Raw genomic sequence first — 18,596 nt, 5'->3', positions numbered from 1 at the left:
ACTTTGCTTTTAAGTAACTCAAAGACATTCACCAAGGAGTTCAGTACAACACTTAGAGCTGCAAGAGAAGCTCCCGAGGATGTTATTCCACTAATATCCACCAAACTTGCCTGATGCTTAATTATTTGTTCATTTGGACACACGCTTCTACCAAGAGGCAATGTGCTGGTCTGAGTGGTGTTCCCCATCCCTGCAATTTCTCAAGGTGAGTATTGCCAAAGGAAGATTCTCATACAGGGCTTCAGCAACCCTCCCCAGCCCCTGTATGATCTACCCAGTGGGTGGAATCGCTGCCAGAAGGGCCGGGAGATCTTTGTGGCAGAGAGCCGAACCTCGACCTCGCCAAAGCTCTGCAATCTTCTTTTTTTATGAAAAGGATCTGTTATTGTTCTTTTCACTTCACTAAGGGGTTGCGACAAAGGAGGAGAGTTCACAGGGGTTATGTTGGCTAGTACCTTCTGTAGGGACGGCACCCTACTTGAAGATGCTTGAGATGCCCTTTCCGTTGTTAGTAGTAAGGGGCTTGTCGGGTTACGACTCCAACAATTCTGTGATTCATCAATCTCTGGGGCCCTTAAATCGTCCCTCTAACTCCTGCTTCTTAGATTATATCTATTGGGCATCCGCCCCTTCTGACCAGAAGATCCACAGAGTTCTTTGCCGCCCCCGTTCTGCAAGCTCTTGCTACTAAACAATTTCACACTGAGCCGTCAATAGGCAGAGCAAAGCAGCTGTCCACAAAGAATGATAGCCGAAGCAATAAACAGTTGATTACCCTTTGTCCCGAGGTCAACAGGCAGGAAAGAGAGCAAAAGTTGACAACCAATTTCCTCGCCACAACGCCAAAACCCCACCAACAGTACGGAGAGACACTTGCCACTACTGAGTCCTCCGAACAACAATTGGTGTGCCTATGCCCAGACCACCATATCACAGCCATCACCAATAAAAAAATGAAGCAGTGAAGCACAGGAACATGGCAACACATTAGCTCCACTCCGTTGTGCTCTGGTGGTGGAGCTGGTTTTAGAGAGTAGGCGCCTCCTTTCAATAGAAGGTGAGAACAGACTGCAAGAGTATCGAAGACCAACACACAGCAACACACCCGCTGCACCACACTTGTTTCTTTATTCTGTGAACTGTGGCAAACCAATTCTGGAAGGAGGTTATACAGGATTACCATTGGTGCTGTTTTATTTGGCTGGAATTGGAAGGGGAACCTGTCAACAGAATGCTGTAGAACTGTTACCAGTGGATTTTTGTTTGAACTTTTATTTCATTTGTAACTTACAAGAACTGGTTCAAGACTTTTCTTTTTCGAACATTTGGGAGAAATTGACTTTGACCAATCCTGGGGAAGGATCTATTCCAGGAGAGGTGAAGGTCATCCAAATCACCGGTTGTTGGATATTCTATTATTTATATTGTTTGTTTATGAACGTTTTGTTATTTAGTGTGAGGGACAGTTTTGTGGATGCTAGGAGTAACCCCTTTTGACCTTAGACTATGTAGGGAATTCCCAGTTAGAGTAGGTTTAGTGGGGATTAGTTTGCACTTTTTACCTTTAATAAAATGTTTAATTTGGATATAAACACAAGCAGTTGTCTGCCTTGCATTACTGACACCTCACAACATAGAGAAACCAATTTGTGGATTGGGACCACACAGTCCCAGCCCACTTTCTGGGAAAACACACAGATGTCCCTGCAGTAGACAGCCAAAACCAAGGCTTTCCTGGGCAATGCATGACCATAAAAGAATCTTCCTGACCTGGCAGGACAGGAAGAAGGCCACAGGACAAGATGGCCAAAAGAACAAGCAAACACCTTGTGGCGTGGCCATGTTGGGACACTAGCCACTGTTAGTAGCCAAACGCGATAAGGCTAACGAAAAGTATTGCAAAAATAGTCAAAATGCAACTGAAGCCACCAGCTTGTCTTTAGGCACATCTAAAGTAACCGAAAAAATCCCTTTGAAACCCCATTGTACTGCATTGTAAGATGCATTGTGCAATGATAACATGTCACCCAAAACATATGTAACAAGAAAAGGGAAACATAGTTTCCCAGTACATACAGCCTTAAGGACTAGTAAGTTTCCCCATAACAATGAGCAAAAGTGCAGTGGAGTGAAGCTGGAGGCTTTGCTTCACTGGAAAAAGTCAGGTCAGAGCACAAAAGCAAAAAGTTTGGGGGTCCCTAGAAGTGGATGCTAAGTTGCATAAGAAGAGAACTTTCCTAACCATCATTGAGAAGATGTTGAGACTTGTTGGTCCCACTATTCCAAGGGCTGAAGCACTGCTCAGGGTCTTCGGAGATCAGGCAGAGTATCAGGGCTTCACCGGGCTGACTACTGGAAGGGATGCTGGGCTATTTCAGGAGTCATTTTCAGATCTTCAGCAGGCTGCTCCTTTTCGAGGGATTCTTGGCTTCAATGATGATCTGAAGGAAAAGCTGCAGAGGTCCTCTTCTAATCCAAACTTCGTAGCTGGAAGCAAGTCCAACCCCCCACTTGTAAGAATCTGCACCATTCAAACAGCTAGTAGTGGTCCAATTAGTGACAAGTTCTGGTTTCCCATTTGTTCCACACCCATGCTTTCTGGCATTAGGGGTGTTGACTGGAACTAGACAGTTCCAACTCCCTTTCTGGGACACAAGCAGGCTCATTAGCCCGCGAAATCTGTACCTTTCCCTGGCAACTGCATGACCTTATAAGGACTTTCTTGACCTAAGAGGGGGCAGGAAGAAGGACAAAGTGCATTATAGCGACAGAACAAGCAAAAATCTCGTGGCATAGCCATTTTAGACAACTAGCCACGTTTACTAGCCAAGCACGGTAAACTCGAATATGCACACCAAAAATAATGCCAAAACAGTAAAAATGTAACTGCTGCCACCAGCTTGTCTTTAAGCACATATAAAAGTAACCAAAAATCTCATGTGTAAAAAGCTCAGGGCAATGCAAAAGTATCCTCATTGTACTGCACTGTAAGGAGCAGTGTGCAATGTTATCAAGTACAATAATTAAAAAGGGAAACAGTTTCCCAGTACTGCTAGTCTGAAGGACCTATCCGCTAACCCATAACAATGAGCAAAGGGAAGTGAAGCTGGGGGATTTAGTTCCCTTCAAAAAGTCAGGACCGGATAAAAACAGAGCAACAAGAATGGAATTCCATACGAATTTATGGAGTGAAAGTTAGAAAAAAGATAATCCTTCCTAACAGTACCCACCTTTGACATCTGCGTTAGGCGACACATAGAGCTTGTGTTCACCTTGCATACCAGTTATTTGTGTGACTGAGGCGATTTATGTAGCAGGCTGTACGAATCCACTGTCTTAATGATTTGCTTCAGGCAGAGTTTTACTTGTTCTCACCTTGGGCGCACTCTCATCTTTCTTCCCCATAGGTCTGAGTAATGAGAGCTGGTCAATCATGAAGAACATGGCCACCGAACTTGGCATCATTCTCATTGGATACTTCACGCTGGTTCCTGCCATTCAAGTACGTGTGAGTTTGTACTCAAGCAAAAGCTAGATGAAGTGGATTGTTAATAGGAATAGAAGAGCCTCTTTTGCGTTCATCACAAGACATGGGTCTCCCAGCCCAATAACACATTACTTTTCTCTACTGTTTAGTGTACAGTTCGAGGGGATTGGGTCATCCGACGTATTCCAGATCTATGACAGCAATCACCACAGCTGTGGTGCTTCGGAAAATCTTTCTGCGTCCTGCGTCGATGACGTGGATACGCCGTCCTCGAGGACCTCATCCAACGGCCGACGTCACCAGATGTTATAAGTAGGACGCACGACGCCCGTAGCCCCAGTTCCGTTTTTTCCACGAACATGTTCGCTTCGGAGATCTCGGCGCGCCTCGACTCTTCTGAGTTTCTGTTCTTTCGGTTCTTCGAACCTGTTCGTTTGTGAAGTTTATTGGGATGTCTTCCTCTTCTTCCACCCCGCGTCCGGGCTTCAAGAAGTGTGGGGACTGCGGGTCCAAAATGTCGGTGACTGACTCGAACGACGCCTGCCTCTGGTGCCTCGGGGAGGCCCACGACACGGATGATTGTGTCGACTGCCAGTCGCTTACGTCCAAGGCCTTGCGGGAGCGTAAGAAGAAGCTGTCGGTCGGTAAAGTGTCCAAGACCCGGAAGTCGAGGTCCACTGGGATTTCGACGGACGATTCAAGGGGCGACTCTCCGCATCGTTGTCGCAGGTCTAAGGGATCTCGTCCCGGAGTGGGTCCCGCCACTCCTCTGCCTCTTCGAAGCACTCCCGGAAGCGCCGTCATCGGTCGCCTTCCCTGTCCTCGTCCGAGGACTCCACCGAGGTCGTCTTCGCACTCTCTCTAGGCTCTGCCTCCGAGGAAGTCGTCAACGCCATCGGCGCCCAGGCTGTCGAAGGACACGCTCCGGGCTCCGCCCTCGAGGTCTGTGTCGAAGCCGTCTATGTTGTCGCACCGCGCTCGACGTCGACGCCGATTCACTCGACGCCCTCAATGCCTTTCGAGGCTGTGTAGTCTGAGGCACCCTGTGGCACGGTGGAACCCCCTAGAAAGGCTCTGGCCAAGGCAAAACATGTCTTTGTCCCCTATTCTGTGCCCACTTTCCACCATCTGGATTATATTTCGGAGGAGGGTTCTGAAGAGGGGTTGGTTCCTGATACGGTACCAGACAAGATTATCTCTGGTCATAGCCAGATTGAGGACCTGCATCAGTCGCTGCACAACGCCTGTGGTCTGGACACCTCTCCGGAGGTGGAGTTCTGTAGGCCTGAGCCTGGCACCCATGCCGAGTCCTCGTACCAGCGCCTTATGTCGAGGGTCACCGAGTACTTGAGGTGGTCTGCTCCACCAGTGGATTTCCTGCTGGATGACCTAACGGATATCCTCGACCAAGGTCCACCAACTGACCCGGTACTGCCATTCCATATGGCTATGCAAAGAAGAGTGGCGGTGGCTTGGACTGCACCGGAGAGTCTCCCGGCAGTGGGCAAGTCTTTGCCGCGAAAATACCGCCCAGCAAGTAGCGACCCCTGCTACTTGACCACGCACCCCACTCCAGAGAGTTTGGTGGTGCAGGCGGCTACGGCTCCAGCAAAGCAGGCGTCGTGTCCTACCATCCCTCCTGATAGGGACGACAAGCATTTTGATGGTTGGTCGAAGAAAGTGTTTTCTTCAGGGGGTATGGCTCTTCAGGCAGCCAACTCCGTATGTGCTTTGTCACGTTTCACGCACACTCTGTGGAACTGTGTTTCCTTAGCAGCTGAACATATTCCCGAAGGGGACGAACGGGATGGTTTTCTTACTATGATACAGGATGGCAAGGATGCCATGTGTGAGGCCGTTCAGTCGGGTGTGGACATGGCAGATTGTGTCAGCCGGTCCATGGCGGCGAGAACCGTTTTACGCAGATTTGCGTGGTTGCGGAAGTCGGGGTTTGCTCCTGATGTGCAAGCCCGGCTCCTCAACATGCCCTTTGATGGTGAACATCTTTTTGGCAGCAAGGCTGACGAGAGCCTTGAGAGGTTGCAGACCTCAAAAGCTGCAGCAATGTCGTTGAGCGCTGCAGTTCGCCAACCTCTGTCTTTTCGTCCTAGGGGACAGCAATGGAGGGGAGGGGAGGTTACTCATCCTTTAGTAAAGCGAGAGGAGCTGCAATTCAAAGGGGCCACCGTAGGAGTGCCAGAGGTGGAAAACAAGGTACTCGAGGTGCCAAGGCCGCTTGGGCAGTTGCCTCTTTGCCATCAGGCTATGCCGCAGCCGCTTCAGCTCAGTCATGAGGCCATGTCCCATGGTTCGCTGGTTGGGGGAATGCTGGCACAGCATCTTGTAGAATGGCGTGCCATTACTTCAGATGTGTGGGTTCTGGAGATAATAGCCCAAGGCTACTGTCTTCCCTTTCGGCAGAGGCCTCACAACAATCTACCAGGGAATCTCTCTTTGAAGAGTCTGGATCCGCTCATTGCGCAGGAAATTCAAGCCCTGCTGAAGAAAGGCGCCATAGAACTGGTGCCTGTAGCGGAGAGGAACAAGGGATGGTATTCCCCTCATTTTTTGATTTCGAAGAGAGACGGGGGATTGAGACCCATCATGGACTTGCGCGGTTTGAACAAACTCCTCAGGAAGGACAAGTTCAAGGTGGTTACTCTCTCTCAAGTCCTCCAGGCCCTTCAACTTCAGGACTGGTTGGTGTCTCTCGACCTCAAGGACGCTTACTTTCATGTGCCGATCCATCCCTAGCACAAGAAGTACCTGAGGTTCGCGGGTGGCGACTCGCACTTTCAGTTTTGGGTCCTGCCGTTCGGATTGACCTCCACCATGAGGGTTTTCACCAAGCTCATGGTGGTGGTGGCAGTGTATCTCAGGAAAGGGGGGATTCACGTTTACCCCTACTTGGACGATTGGTTGATCAGGGCGCGCTCTCCCGTGCAAGTCCTGGATCATCTGTCAGTCACCTGCCACTCCCTTCACAGGCTGGGTTTCTGCCTCAATTTAAAGAAGTCCCATTTGACGCCAACACAGCGGCTCCAGTACATCGGAGAAGTGCTCGACACATCCCTGGGGCAGTGTTTTCCTCCCCAGGCAAGGGCTCATCACATTCTGCAGATGGTGCACAAGTTTCAACATGCCCAGACGCTCCCGGTGTTCGAGTTCTTGAGGTTGCTCAGCCTCATGGCATCCTGTATTCTTCTGGTGCCAGAGGCTCGACTGCGGATGAGATCTTTGCAGTGGGCACTCAAGATGCAGTGGTCACAATCCTCCGGCAGGATGCCGGACCCCGTTCAGGTGCCGCACTCGGTCGCCCAGGACCTTCTGTGGTGGGCCGTCAAAGGCAATCTGATGAAGGGGGCTCCGTTTTGGCTTCCCTGGCCGGAGGTGACGATCGTGACGGACGCATCCCTCACGGGATGGGGAGCTCATGCCAACGAGTTGACAGTCAGCGGTCGTTGGTCTCCGTCGGAGTCCAGACTCCATATCAATCTGTTGGAGCTGAGGGCCGTCAGGCTTGACCTGAAGGCTTTTCTGCTGACTGTACGAGGAAAGAATGTCCTGATTCTGACGGACAACACAGTGGCCATGCAAAACCTCAACAAAAAGGGGGGGCAGGGTCACTTCCTCTGTGCAGGGAGGCGATGCAGCTCTGGTTCCGGGCCATCCAGCAGGAAGTTTCGATCTCAACAGTTCATCTGGCTGGAGACGAAAATGAGACAGCAGACGCTCTGAGCAGGCAGAGCGCGATCTCTCACGAGTGGGAGCTGGCTCAGGAGATTATCCTGGAGATCTTCGCCCTTTTTTGGGACCCCTCAAGTGGATCTCTTCGCCTCCAGTGTCAACCGGAAGTGCGAAAGGTTCTGCTCGCGGGAATTTCCTCCAAGAGGAGCCTTAGGAGACGCGTTCGTGGTGGAGTGGTCCTTCCCACTGCTGTACGCGTTTTCTCCAGTCCCCGTCATCCCGCAAGTGCTGCGGAGGTTACGCAGGTTCGGCTCCCCGATGATCCTCATTGCTCCGGCATGGGCCCGAGGACGTGGTACCCGGACCTTCTCGACTTGTCCATCTGCCCTCCACGTCGTCTTCCCTACCGAGATGATCTGCTCTCACAGGAGGGGGGTCAGGTTCTCCATCCAGAGGTCAGATCCCTCACCCTTCACGCTTGGCTTCTGAAAGGTTGAGGTATAAGGATTGGGACCTCCCTGAAGATGTGATGGAGGTGTTGCTTTCGGCCAGACGGCCGGCAACAAAATCCCTGTACCGTTGCCATTGGAGGAAGTTCTGCGACTGGTGCAGGGTTAAGAATGTGGATCCTTTTTCAAGTGACATTCCTGTAGTTCTGTCTTTTTTGCTTTCTTTGGCCCACAGGGGCCTGCAAGTGGGTACCATAAAAGGTTACCTGGCAGCGCTGTCTATATTTAAGCGCTCGTCTGAGGAGTGTTCTTATTTTAAAATCCCTTTAATTTCTCAGTTTCTGAAAGGGCTCACTAATGTGTTCCCTCCGTCACCTTTCCAGGTTCCCGGTTGGGATCTGAACCTTGTTCTCAAGTTTTTAATGGGTGCTCCATTTGAGCCTTTACATTCTTGTCCTTTGAGACTGTTAACCCTTAAATCTGTATTTTTAGTTGCGGTCACTTCCGCTCGCAGAGTGAGTGAGTTACAGGCACTTTCAGTTAAGCCATCCTTCACTGTGTTTCATAAGGACAGGGTTGTCCTTAGAGTTCGTCCTTCCTTTCTTCCGAAGGTGGTGTCGGAATTTCATGTAAGCCAGAAGGTTATTCTTCCGGCATTTAATCCACCTCCACATCCTGGTAAGGAAGAGGAGAGGCTCCATAGGCTGGATCCTAGGAGAGCTTTAAGCTTTTACATTTCTCACATGTCCCGGGCCAGAGTGGACGATCAACTCTTTATTGGTTACACTGGCAGGCATTTGGGACAAGCTGTTACTAACCAGACTTTGTCTAGATGGATTATCTTGGCAATTTCTGAATGTTACCGCTTGGCGGGTAAGGACCCTCTGGTAGGTTTACAGGCCCATTCCACTAGAGGTATGGCTGCCTCTACTGCCCTGCAGAGGGGTGTTCCTATTCGTAACATCTGTGATGCAGCCACTTGGGCTTCGGTCCATGCTCTTGTACATCACTACTCCCTTGATTCTATCCATGGGCAGGATCTGGCCTTTGGCAAGGCGGTCCTTTACTCTGCAATTTAATTGGACAATCTAAATTTGTTTATTCTAAATTCTTTTCCCACCTCCTTACGTTGGTACTGCTTTGGGAGTCTGTCATAGATATGGAATACGTCGGAGGACCCAATCCCCTGAAAGAACAAGTTACTCTCTTACCTGGTAACGTTCTTTCGATGGGATGGTCCGATGACGTATTCCATATCGCTCCCTCCCTCCCTACCCCGCTACAGAATTTCTTATGCTATTGCAGCTTACGTTTCCGCAAGGCTTTCTGTGGTCATACTGGCAGAAGATGGGTGCCACACGTTGTGGGAAAAAACTACAAGTGGGGCTACGGGCGTCGTGCGTCCTACTTATAACATCTGGTGACGTCGGCCGTCGGAGGAGGTCCTCGAGGACGGCGTATCGACGTCATCGACGCAGACACCGAAAGATTTTCCGAAGCAGCACATCTGTGGTGATTACTGTCATAGATATGGAATACGTCGTCGGACCATCCCATCGAAAGAACGTTACCAGGTAAGAGAGTAACTTGTTCTTCTGTACACAGGATTAAGGGGTGACTATTATACTTTTATTCTATGCATATCACTACAGAGTACATCAACAGCAGCACAGCTCCAGCTGGGAATGGCCACCAGTGCAACAAAGTGGCCAGGTGTGCAGATTGGCAGCCCCACAGATTTTCTTGGGACACTTCTGACAGTAGGCTTCTGGTGCAGTGCGCAGGACTTGTTGATCCCACTATTATGAGCATCTTCCGTAGTCGAAGCAAAGGCAGCAGGGCTTCACCAATAGATGCAGTGACAATGCTGGTTGTCCTTGTTAGGGTGGTTTTTCTAAAGTCCATCAAAGGGCTTCATAAAGCGATACATCGGAGACAGTACATAAGCTCCACTCTTAGTATAAGGCAGTGCCACCTGAGAATGTTGGTAGCATGGACAGGACAGCCAAGCCTATTTTAGGAGGGCGAGAGGGCTGTCTGTTAGGTAAAGATTTGGGGTAGGACCCTTTGGGTGAACTACAACAACCTTAGCCTCCTGACAATAGGACCCAACCTTTGGTATAAGTCTGAACTACACAGGTCGGTAGTGTGGCTGAGCAGCCAGGCTTATCGCAAGAGGGGTCAATGTGAACTGTAGTGAGTTTACACAAGGATCCACAATGGCAAGTATCCAAATAAACGCTTATACACAAGGTTTCTTGATAAAACTATTATTCATTTATTTAACAGTCATTTGTATAAACCTTCTACAGAAGGGAGCAATATATTGGCAACATGCAAATACCTTCAAAATACACAATCTTAGTTTCTAAATCAGCAAATGCCCATTGTGAGGATGGCGCACACACTTCCTACACCCTCAGGTGACTTTAGTAGCTAGGACACTGTGGACATTGATATATTACTGTTAGCATTTAGAATAGCACTGAGATGTGTCAAATAAAAGGTTATTAGAAAAAAACAGAAATCACAAATATTCTTAAGCAGGCAAATACTTTTCGGTCCCCTCAGAGAAACACGCTAAGCCAAAGTCAATAGGCAAAAGTCTATGGAAGCTGAAGCACTTCTGGTAGATATTGAAGATAAGTCTTTGCACAATGTTTGCGAAGTCTTTGAGGAAAAAGAAATTTTAATGTAGGGCCACAAGCTGTTAGACTTTTGAGTAGTAGAAGATGCAAGCAACTCTACAGTGAGAGGTAAGTTCTCTCTGACTTTACAGTACCTTTAGTTAGAAGAAAAATGCAGCAGATGACTTCTGTTCCTTTGCCGCTCTGCAGATCCTGGTGTTCCTGTGCCTCAGTGGTGGGGACAAGAGGGAGAACTTCTGGGAACTCCTGCACTGCAATGGGACGGTCACTGACAGTAACCTGCAAACTTCAAACAAGTGGCACTTCGGTGTTTCAGCTCCTCGCGGCTACCGCAAACAGCACCACCGTGGTTTCTGGCAGTAGAGATGGGCTTTCCTTGCTTCTCGGGTCCAGCACTCTGTTGAGGTGGCTCAGGCTCGGTCAGTCCTGCTTCCTGGGAGTCCGAAGGATCTTCCTGGAGCTCTTGGCCAACTTAAAAGCAACACACACAATCTGGTGTTCCTCTCCCTGGGATTTCGGTTTCCAGCAGCAACTCTGTGGAAATTCAACCAGCTCCAAGAAGGATGTCCATGTGGCTTACTTTGGAGTTGATAGGTCCCACCAACTCCAGGGGAGAAGACGTCCTTGCAGGGGCTTCTCTGTCGATTCGAATTTGGAGTTTCCGCACAGCAACAAGGCTTCCCCTGGGAACACCAAGGGTCCAGGAGTTGCAACAGTCATCTTCTTCAAGTTCATCTTCGGATTCCTTCGTCCAGTGGTCGACACTGCCTTCCAAGCCAAAAAGCCTGGCCTTTTATGCAGGTTTCTCCCATTAATTCCAGCCTAGCTGTCAGTCACCCAGCAGGGTGGCTGCCCTTGCCGGACAGTCAGCCGGCCAATCAACACAGAGTGCATTGGGGTCTCCTAGGAGAGTAAGCACAGGGAGTTTCGGCCACCTCCCTCACTTCCTGCCCCCACCAGATACCCTGGAGCCAGAGGCAAGCTTCACTTGTTAATCCCGCCAAAGGCAAAGCGAACAAAGTGGCCAAACCTGGTTTGGCTCGCAGAGTAAATCTCAAGAAGGACCTTTGCAAGAAGAAATGGGGGTGGGGGGTGAAGAAGACCGGGGCCTTTTTTGACAAAAATGGCACCCTTGGTTGATTTATTGCAGCTGCAATGGCAGCCCGCGGTAAAAGCACACCACAGTAGTTAAAAGTAAGCCACTGACACCAGCCATTCATTGAGGAAAGGGTAACATAAAATTGTTACAGGAGAAACTAGACAAAGGGGCTACTAAGTAACCCCTCCAGCACCCTATTGTAAGATAGTGTGTGCTGGTTCTAGAAAGTTACAAATGTAAGTAAAGTCAATTTCACTTTACTGTCCTTGGAAAGGTGTTAGGCAGTATCCTGTGCAGTTCCCTTAGGGAGCACTACAGAAGATTAAAACTACAGGTATATGCAATAAATCCACTTTGGTATCGGTCTGTACCACAAAGATTTTGTTGGTAGCTGTGGCTAAGCAGTCACTTATCTCAAGAGGGAGATGAGCAGTATTCAGGGTTTACACATTAGGACTACAATACTGTGGAACAAGGAAACACTGTCCAAAGCTTTGTATCAAACAGAATATATATATTTATTTTACACACTCTGATGTTCACACACAAATCACTATTATAAAAGCAAGTTAAATCAGTCAAGAAAAGTATACACAACTCCCTATTTAAATTGTAGACCAGTTTGAGCAAGCGTGAAAACTGAGCAAAACGGCACATTGAAAACCAAGCAGAAATGGCACTCCAACAATTTCTCAAAAGTGAGGGAAAGGACAAGTTATACAGGGCTATACTCTTTAACACACCAGCAACACTTCCCAAGAAGATTGTGAACACGTTAGGCAAGCCAGTACTTTAACATATGCAATACTGAGGTGAAAACTGAGCAAAATGGCACTTCACAAGTTTAAGAAGAGGGAAGGAAAAGGGGGCTATAAGAGTTAGGTGCACCAACACATTTCTAGGTGAGAAGCAATCTAGAGAAGGCAGTTGTAACAGATTTAGCCAGAGTCAGTGGTACAGGGCAATGTGCCCAGGAGCAAAATGTTCAGGTAGCTGCAGTCAAGTCTTTGTTTAACGATTCGAAAAGGCGGTTGCAGAAGGTGAAAGACAGTGTTAGATGAAAGGGGCGACCAAACCAGTAGGTAAGTAAAGGATTTAAAACACCTTTAGCAGTACCCAATGAAACGGGAGGCCTGGCGGAACAATGTACCTTAAAAGTGGAAGAGGCTCCTGCAGTGGCGGTAGTTCCTGGCAGTTCCTGCAGTTCGGGAGATCCAGCAGAGGAAAAGAGGCTCTCGTTGTGGAGGAAGGTTCGAGTTACTGCCCAGGGATGACACCAGCCGCGGGGCTGCCAAAATGAATAAAAGGTACACTCCTTTAAATTGCGGTCCGGGTGGACGGGTGCCTGGCTATCCGGTCTCCTAGTGCTTGGCACTGGCGATTCGACCAAGGCAGGTCCAGGAAGGCGATTGGCAAACTGGTTGGTCCCACCAGCTCAAGGGAAGAAGACTCTTGCAGAGGAAGATATTCTCAAGTCGTTGGGAGAAAAGTGGTGAGGGTCTGCAGCAGGGCTTCACCGGTGGTTGTCGCTGCAGATGTCTTCAGCTTATCTCCTCTTCCGTTTCTTAGTTCCAGTGGCAATGTCTTGTCCTCCAGTCCTCAGGACCCTGCTTTTATGCAGCAAGACCCCCATTCATACAGCCTAGCTGTCACTCACACAGTGGGGTGGCTCTCCTGGCGGGAGAACAACCAACCTATCCGGGCAGAGTGCGTCTTGGGTTGCGTAGGCAACCCTGTCCAGGGTGCCTATTCCCCCTCCCACACATTCTTTCTACCCCAGACTCAGTGGCGCTGAGAGGCGGGCTTCTGTGCAGAAGCCCGCCAAAAGGACGAACAAAGGATCCCCGACCTGGGGTAGGATTATATAGAAAGACACGAGAAAGAAATATTAACAAAGTTCTGGCAATAAAAACCTACCGGAGTAAAGTTAGTGTTACAACAAACCGGCGGTATGTTAGAGGCTGTCAGTAAAAGTGGTAGCCTTGAACAATGGGAAATTTCCAAAGGGAAATATTCGCGGTCGAATATTTACGGTAGTAACCACTGCCACCAGCCAGAAACTTTTGAGAGGGGGACTGTACGGTACCCCCTCGAAAATGAACACTAGGGAAAAAATATTAACCCTTTCCAGTACTTCCATAGTAAGATGGGTTGTACTGGTTTAGTTCATAATTATTGACTAGTAAAGTCAATGGGGACTTTACATGCCCTGTGAGACGGTAGTCAGTCCCAGGGTATGGAGTCTATGTTTGGGGGTCACTGCGACACCCCTGTGGTACGGCACGGAGGGTGCTGTGTACCACACCTGTAAAGAGATGATTCCTATGAGGGTGAGAAATACCCCATAGACCATACGCAAACAAGATAGCCTAAAACACACACTAGCAATCTGTCTAAGAGTGGGAAAAAAGGGTCTCACTCTTAGCAGGAGAAAAAAATAAACCCTTAAAATCCAGCAAAGCTGCTGGGGGACTCTATAGGTAAGGGAAATTAGCCTTAGAAGAGAATTCTCCTTAACCCAAGGTTCTGTGTGTTAATATCCCCACAAAAATATCGCCATATTTTTGCAGAGATATTGACCCATGGACCCTGCGGGGGACACCCCCGCAACCCCTGCATTAATTTAAAATTGCGGGGGACACCCACGCGACCCCCGCTCCCACAAAATATCCCCCCAAAAAATATCGCCTTTGGCGAGACAAACAGCCATATGTACAGTGATATTTTTGGTGGGGATATTTCTTAGGTATACCCTTCGAAACAGTAGCTTATCCAAGAGAAGGTATTTAAATCTTTGGGAAATCTAAGGGACTTCCCTGAGTCACTGCACTGTAAGGTGCTGTGTGGCACAATGTAAAAGATGATGCCTATGGAGTTTGTCAGACTCCATAACCAAAAGAAACAGAGTTACAATCACATTAAAATACATGAGAGAGTGGGAAAAAGGATCTCAATCTCTCCAGGTAAAAAAAATCAAGTCCTTAAAATCCAGCAAAGTTGCTGGGGGGCTCTAAGGTAGAGGGAATTAGCACATTTCTGAGAATTCTCCCCAACACTCGCCCCCCCACCCTCAGACTAAGGGACAGGAGGATTTAATCCACCTCTGGATGAATCTCCTTACTCCAGTCTGTTATACTTTCTGGAGAGACCATAAGCATGTTTGTGATTACACCCTGACCTTTGTTCAATGGTAAAATCAAACCTCTGTAGGCTAATTGACCATCTTAACAATTTAGGATTCCCCCCCTTCATCTGCATTAACCATCTCAGGGATTGGTGGTCTGTTTGAATCACAAAATTAGATCCATACAGGTATGGTCTAAACTTTTCCAAAGACAACACAATGGCAAAACATTCACGTTCTATGGTTTCCCACCTTGTTTCAGGGTCCTTGAGTTTCCTACAGATGAAGCAGATTGGGTGTTCCCTGCCTTTCTCATCCAGCTGACTCAGAACTGCACTTATACCTGTATTGGAAGCATCCGTTTGTACATAAAGGATTGGTTGTAGTCAGGGGCTTTTAACACTGGAGCTTGACAAAGGGCTTTCTTAAGTACTAAGTGCACTCCTCATTCCCTCTGACTTTCTTGAGGAATTTGGGTGAGATCATCACATTCAAGGGAGAAGCTATGGCCCCATAGATCTCAATGAAGTTCCTATAGTAACCTGTGAGACCTAAAAAGGCTCTCACTTAGGTTTGAGTAGTAGGGATGGCCCAGTCTTGTATAGCTGGTACTTTGCTAAGCAATGGCCTTATTTCACCTCCCCCTACCTCATGTCCAAGGTAGACCACTTTACTCTGTCAAATTTGACATTTACTTGCCTTTATGGTCATATTGGCCTGCTCACGAGCCTGCAATACATATCCCAAGTGGTCAATATGTTCTTTCCAAGTAGGGCTAAACACTGCAATGTCATCCAAGTATGCCATGCAGAAGTCCCCCATCCCATTCAGAACATGATTTACCATCCTTTGGAATGTAGCAGGTGCATTCTTTAATCCAAAAGGCATAACCTTAAACTGGTAGAGTCCTCCTGGGGTTGAAAATGCAGTTTTCTCCTTGGCATGGTCTGTCAGAGCTATTTGCCAATAGCCTGAGGTTAGGTCAAATGTACTGAGGAACTTGGCTGAACCAAGTTTGTCCACCAGCTCATCTGCCCTAGGTAAAGGATGGGCATCAGTTGTGGTGACTGCATTAAGAGCTCTATAGTCCACACAGAATTTCAACTCCTTGGATCCTGCCTTTGGTACTAGCACAGCTGGACTAGACCATGGACTGGTAGAGGGTTCTATTACCCCAAGATCAAGCATTGTGGTGACCTCTTCCTTAATGTGGGTTCTTACATGGTCTGACATTCTGTAACCCCTGTTTTGAAGGGTAAACAGTCACCAGTGAGAATCTCATGCTGGCCCCAAGGGGTCAAGCCTGGTGTTAGTGAAAACAGAGAGGCAAATTGATTCAACAAAAGTTTGCACTCTTTCGTTCCAGTGTCAGATCAGAAGAGAGATTAACTCCTACTTTCCATCTAAAGGTTGTCCCCTGAGGAGATCATGTAGAGGTTCACTCTCCTCCTCCTCCTCCTCCTCCTCTTGAGCCAAGGCTAGTAGCAAAGCTCCCAGGTCTGGCCTAGAGACATAGGCCTTTAGGCGCTTGGTGTGAAAGACCCTGGGGGCCTCCTTGGGATTGCCCAAGTACACCAAATAAATGACCTCTCCAGGTTTGTCCACAACATTGAACGGTCCAATCCATTTGTCCTGTAAGGCCCTCTCACTTTTAGGTACCATAACTAGACCTAGCTGGTCTGGAGTAAGCTCAACAATGTTGGCCTTCTGGTCATGCCAATGCTTCACCAGAGCCTGACCTGCTTTCAAGTTATCAGAAGCTTCTGTCATCATGTGTTTCATTCTCCTTCGGAGACCTAACACATAGTCAGTGACTCTTACTGGCTTGTGGGAAGGAGCACTCTCCAATCCCTCCTCGATTAGGGCCAATGGACCTCTAACCTGGATGACCATAGAGAAGCTCAAAGGGGCTGAGGCCAACCCCTTCCTGAGGGACTACTCTAGAAGCTAAGAGAAGGCATGGCAGTAGAAGGTCCCACTTTCATTTAAGGGGTTCTTCTAAGACACCCATCATGCTCTTCATATTTCTGTTAAACCTCTCTACCAACCCATTGGTCTGAGGATGGTAGGCTGTTCAGAACTTGTAGGTAACTCCACAGTTTTTCCACATGGCTTACATGTAGTGGGACATAACATTGATCCCCCTGTTTGAGATAACCTCCTTAGGAAACCCAACCCTGGTAAAAATACCAAGGAGGACCTTAGCCACTGCCTGAGCAGTAACAGTGCTCATAGGTATAGCTTCAGGATACCTGGTAGCATGGTCCACCACAACCAATATAAAACAGTTGCCTGAAGATGTGGGAGGGTTTAAGGGACCACCAAGGTCAATCCCTACTCTTTCAAAAGGGACTCCCACCACTGGGAGAGGCACTAAAGGTGCCACATTCTTGGCTCCACTCTTGCCAGATGTCTGACAAGTGTTACAGCTTCTACAGTATTTATCTACTTCTCCAGCATGGGGTCTGGCATGGATTCACATGCTCATGAATATTCCCCGTCGTCAGGCTGGGAATCCACGGTACAGAAAAAAATCAGTATCAGTTTCGTTTCTGATCTGTCTTTCCTAGTAGTAACCAATCACTGATCTCTGGGTCATACTGCCCCCAGCCAATGACTGCCCTCTCCCTAAGTTCCGCCCCTGGCAGCCATCCTCAGACTTTTACCGCACGTTCAAGTGTTGGGAGTCCTCGTGCTATAGCTCTCGAGCTTTTGCTGCGTTTTTTTGCTTTTTCAAAGAGAATTTCTCATTTTTTGGTTAAATAGAGCCTCAAGCTCCACCGTTTCTACATCCGATCAATGGGGATCCGTTTCCGAGTTTTCTACGCCCCTCAAGGGTGAAGATTTCGTCGAGTTACGCTTTTGGAGGAGTCCAGGAGTTTCTGAGGCCTACCCCGGACATGGCCCAGGAGAAAGGAAGCTCAACGCCCGGGAAGCTGTTAGGGCCTGCCCTGGATGCCAGCTGCAGAATGTGTTCAAGGAGGACGAGCATTCTTTATGCCTCTACTGTCTTCATGAGGACAAAACGCACGTGGAGAAGGACTGTGTTTTGCAGGAACATGTCGGAGCGGACCATGAGGGACCGCCATCTTCCTCTTGCCAACTGGCTGGAGGGAAAAAGTCTGTCAGGTGAGAAGAAAAAGAAGTCGTCCGAGCGGTCTTCTAAGTCCTGTGAGGGCGCCCCGCCGACGGGGGCCCAAAAGAAGGCTAAGCACCATGAGTCCGCAGGCACCGGGAGCGCCGAACGGTCGGGCTCCTCGGCTGCCATGCAGGGCGCATCCTCCCCGGTGCCATCAACCAAGAGCCAACGCTCTGGCTCGGGTAAGAGGAAATCCGAGAACCCAGCTAAGCTTCTGGAGAGGCCCTGGTCGATCTCGAAGGTTCCGGCAGAGGGGGAGCGAAGCGAGGACCCTCTCCCCAAGGTGAAGGCCTCAGGCGCGCAGTCGGTGGTGAAGGCCTTGATTCACCCGGCCAAGGCCTCTATTGAGAAAGTTGCGGCAGCCTTGGCGCAGCCTGTGGAGGTTGCACCGGTGGAAGCGACCTCGGGGCCCAGAGTCTCCCTGCCACCGCAGAGGGAGGCCTCTTTCAAGCCCATCGATAAGACCCCCGTGAAATCCTCGGCGGAAAAAGGAAGTGGGGGGCGGTGGCCATCGTGGATACGGACACAGCCTCCGAGGAGGAACTGATCGAGAGCCACGACGTGGGCATGGAGGAGGCCCAGCCCGTCGGGAGGAATCCCCACGACGGGGACGACGAGAGCGACGGCGGTGCCGACGAGGTTCCAGATCAACCGTCGTGCCCGTCGCAGCCAGTGCCGCAGGACAACTCGGCGGCCATTTTGTTGGCAATACAATCCTTATGTATGGAAATAAGGACGAGATTGCCCCTACCCCCGACGGAGGAGCCGGAACCAGGCCCGACGGAGGAGGCAGAGCCAGGCCCATCGGAAAGTCCACCACTTAAGAGGAGAAGGACATATCCTCCCCCAGCTTTTCAGCCCTCGCGGCCTGCTCAACCTTCTCCACGGTCCCCGGAGATGGGCACGGGTACGGACATGGCCACGATGGGCACTGACGAGGACGGTGGTGACGACGGGGTGGAC

The 18,596-nt window shown here is 49.2% G+C and overlaps 1 protein-coding gene across 2 annotated transcripts in view; it reads left to right on the top strand.

Annotated features, from left to right (window-relative positions):
- Window positions 1-18,596, top strand: part of SCAP (SREBF chaperone) — a 1,420,607-nt gene that overhangs the window by 540,473 nt on the left and 861,538 nt on the right. For both annotated transcript variants that reach the window (XM_069645830.1, XM_069645831.1), the window contains exon 10: window positions 3,408-3,502. In XM_069645830.1, the coding sequence (XP_069501931.1) occupies window positions 3,408-3,502 (95 nt within the window). The remainder of the gene's footprint in view (window positions 1-3,407; window positions 3,503-18,596) is intronic.

The sequence above is a fragment of the Ambystoma mexicanum genome, chromosome 2p (assembly GCF_040938575.1).
Source record: "Ambystoma mexicanum isolate Mex_15411 chromosome 2p, UKY_AmexF1_1, whole genome shotgun sequence".
NCBI classification, from domain to species: Eukaryota; Metazoa; Chordata; class Amphibia; order Caudata; family Ambystomatidae; genus Ambystoma; species Ambystoma mexicanum.
This window is presented reverse-complemented; position numbering and strand designations above follow the sequence as displayed.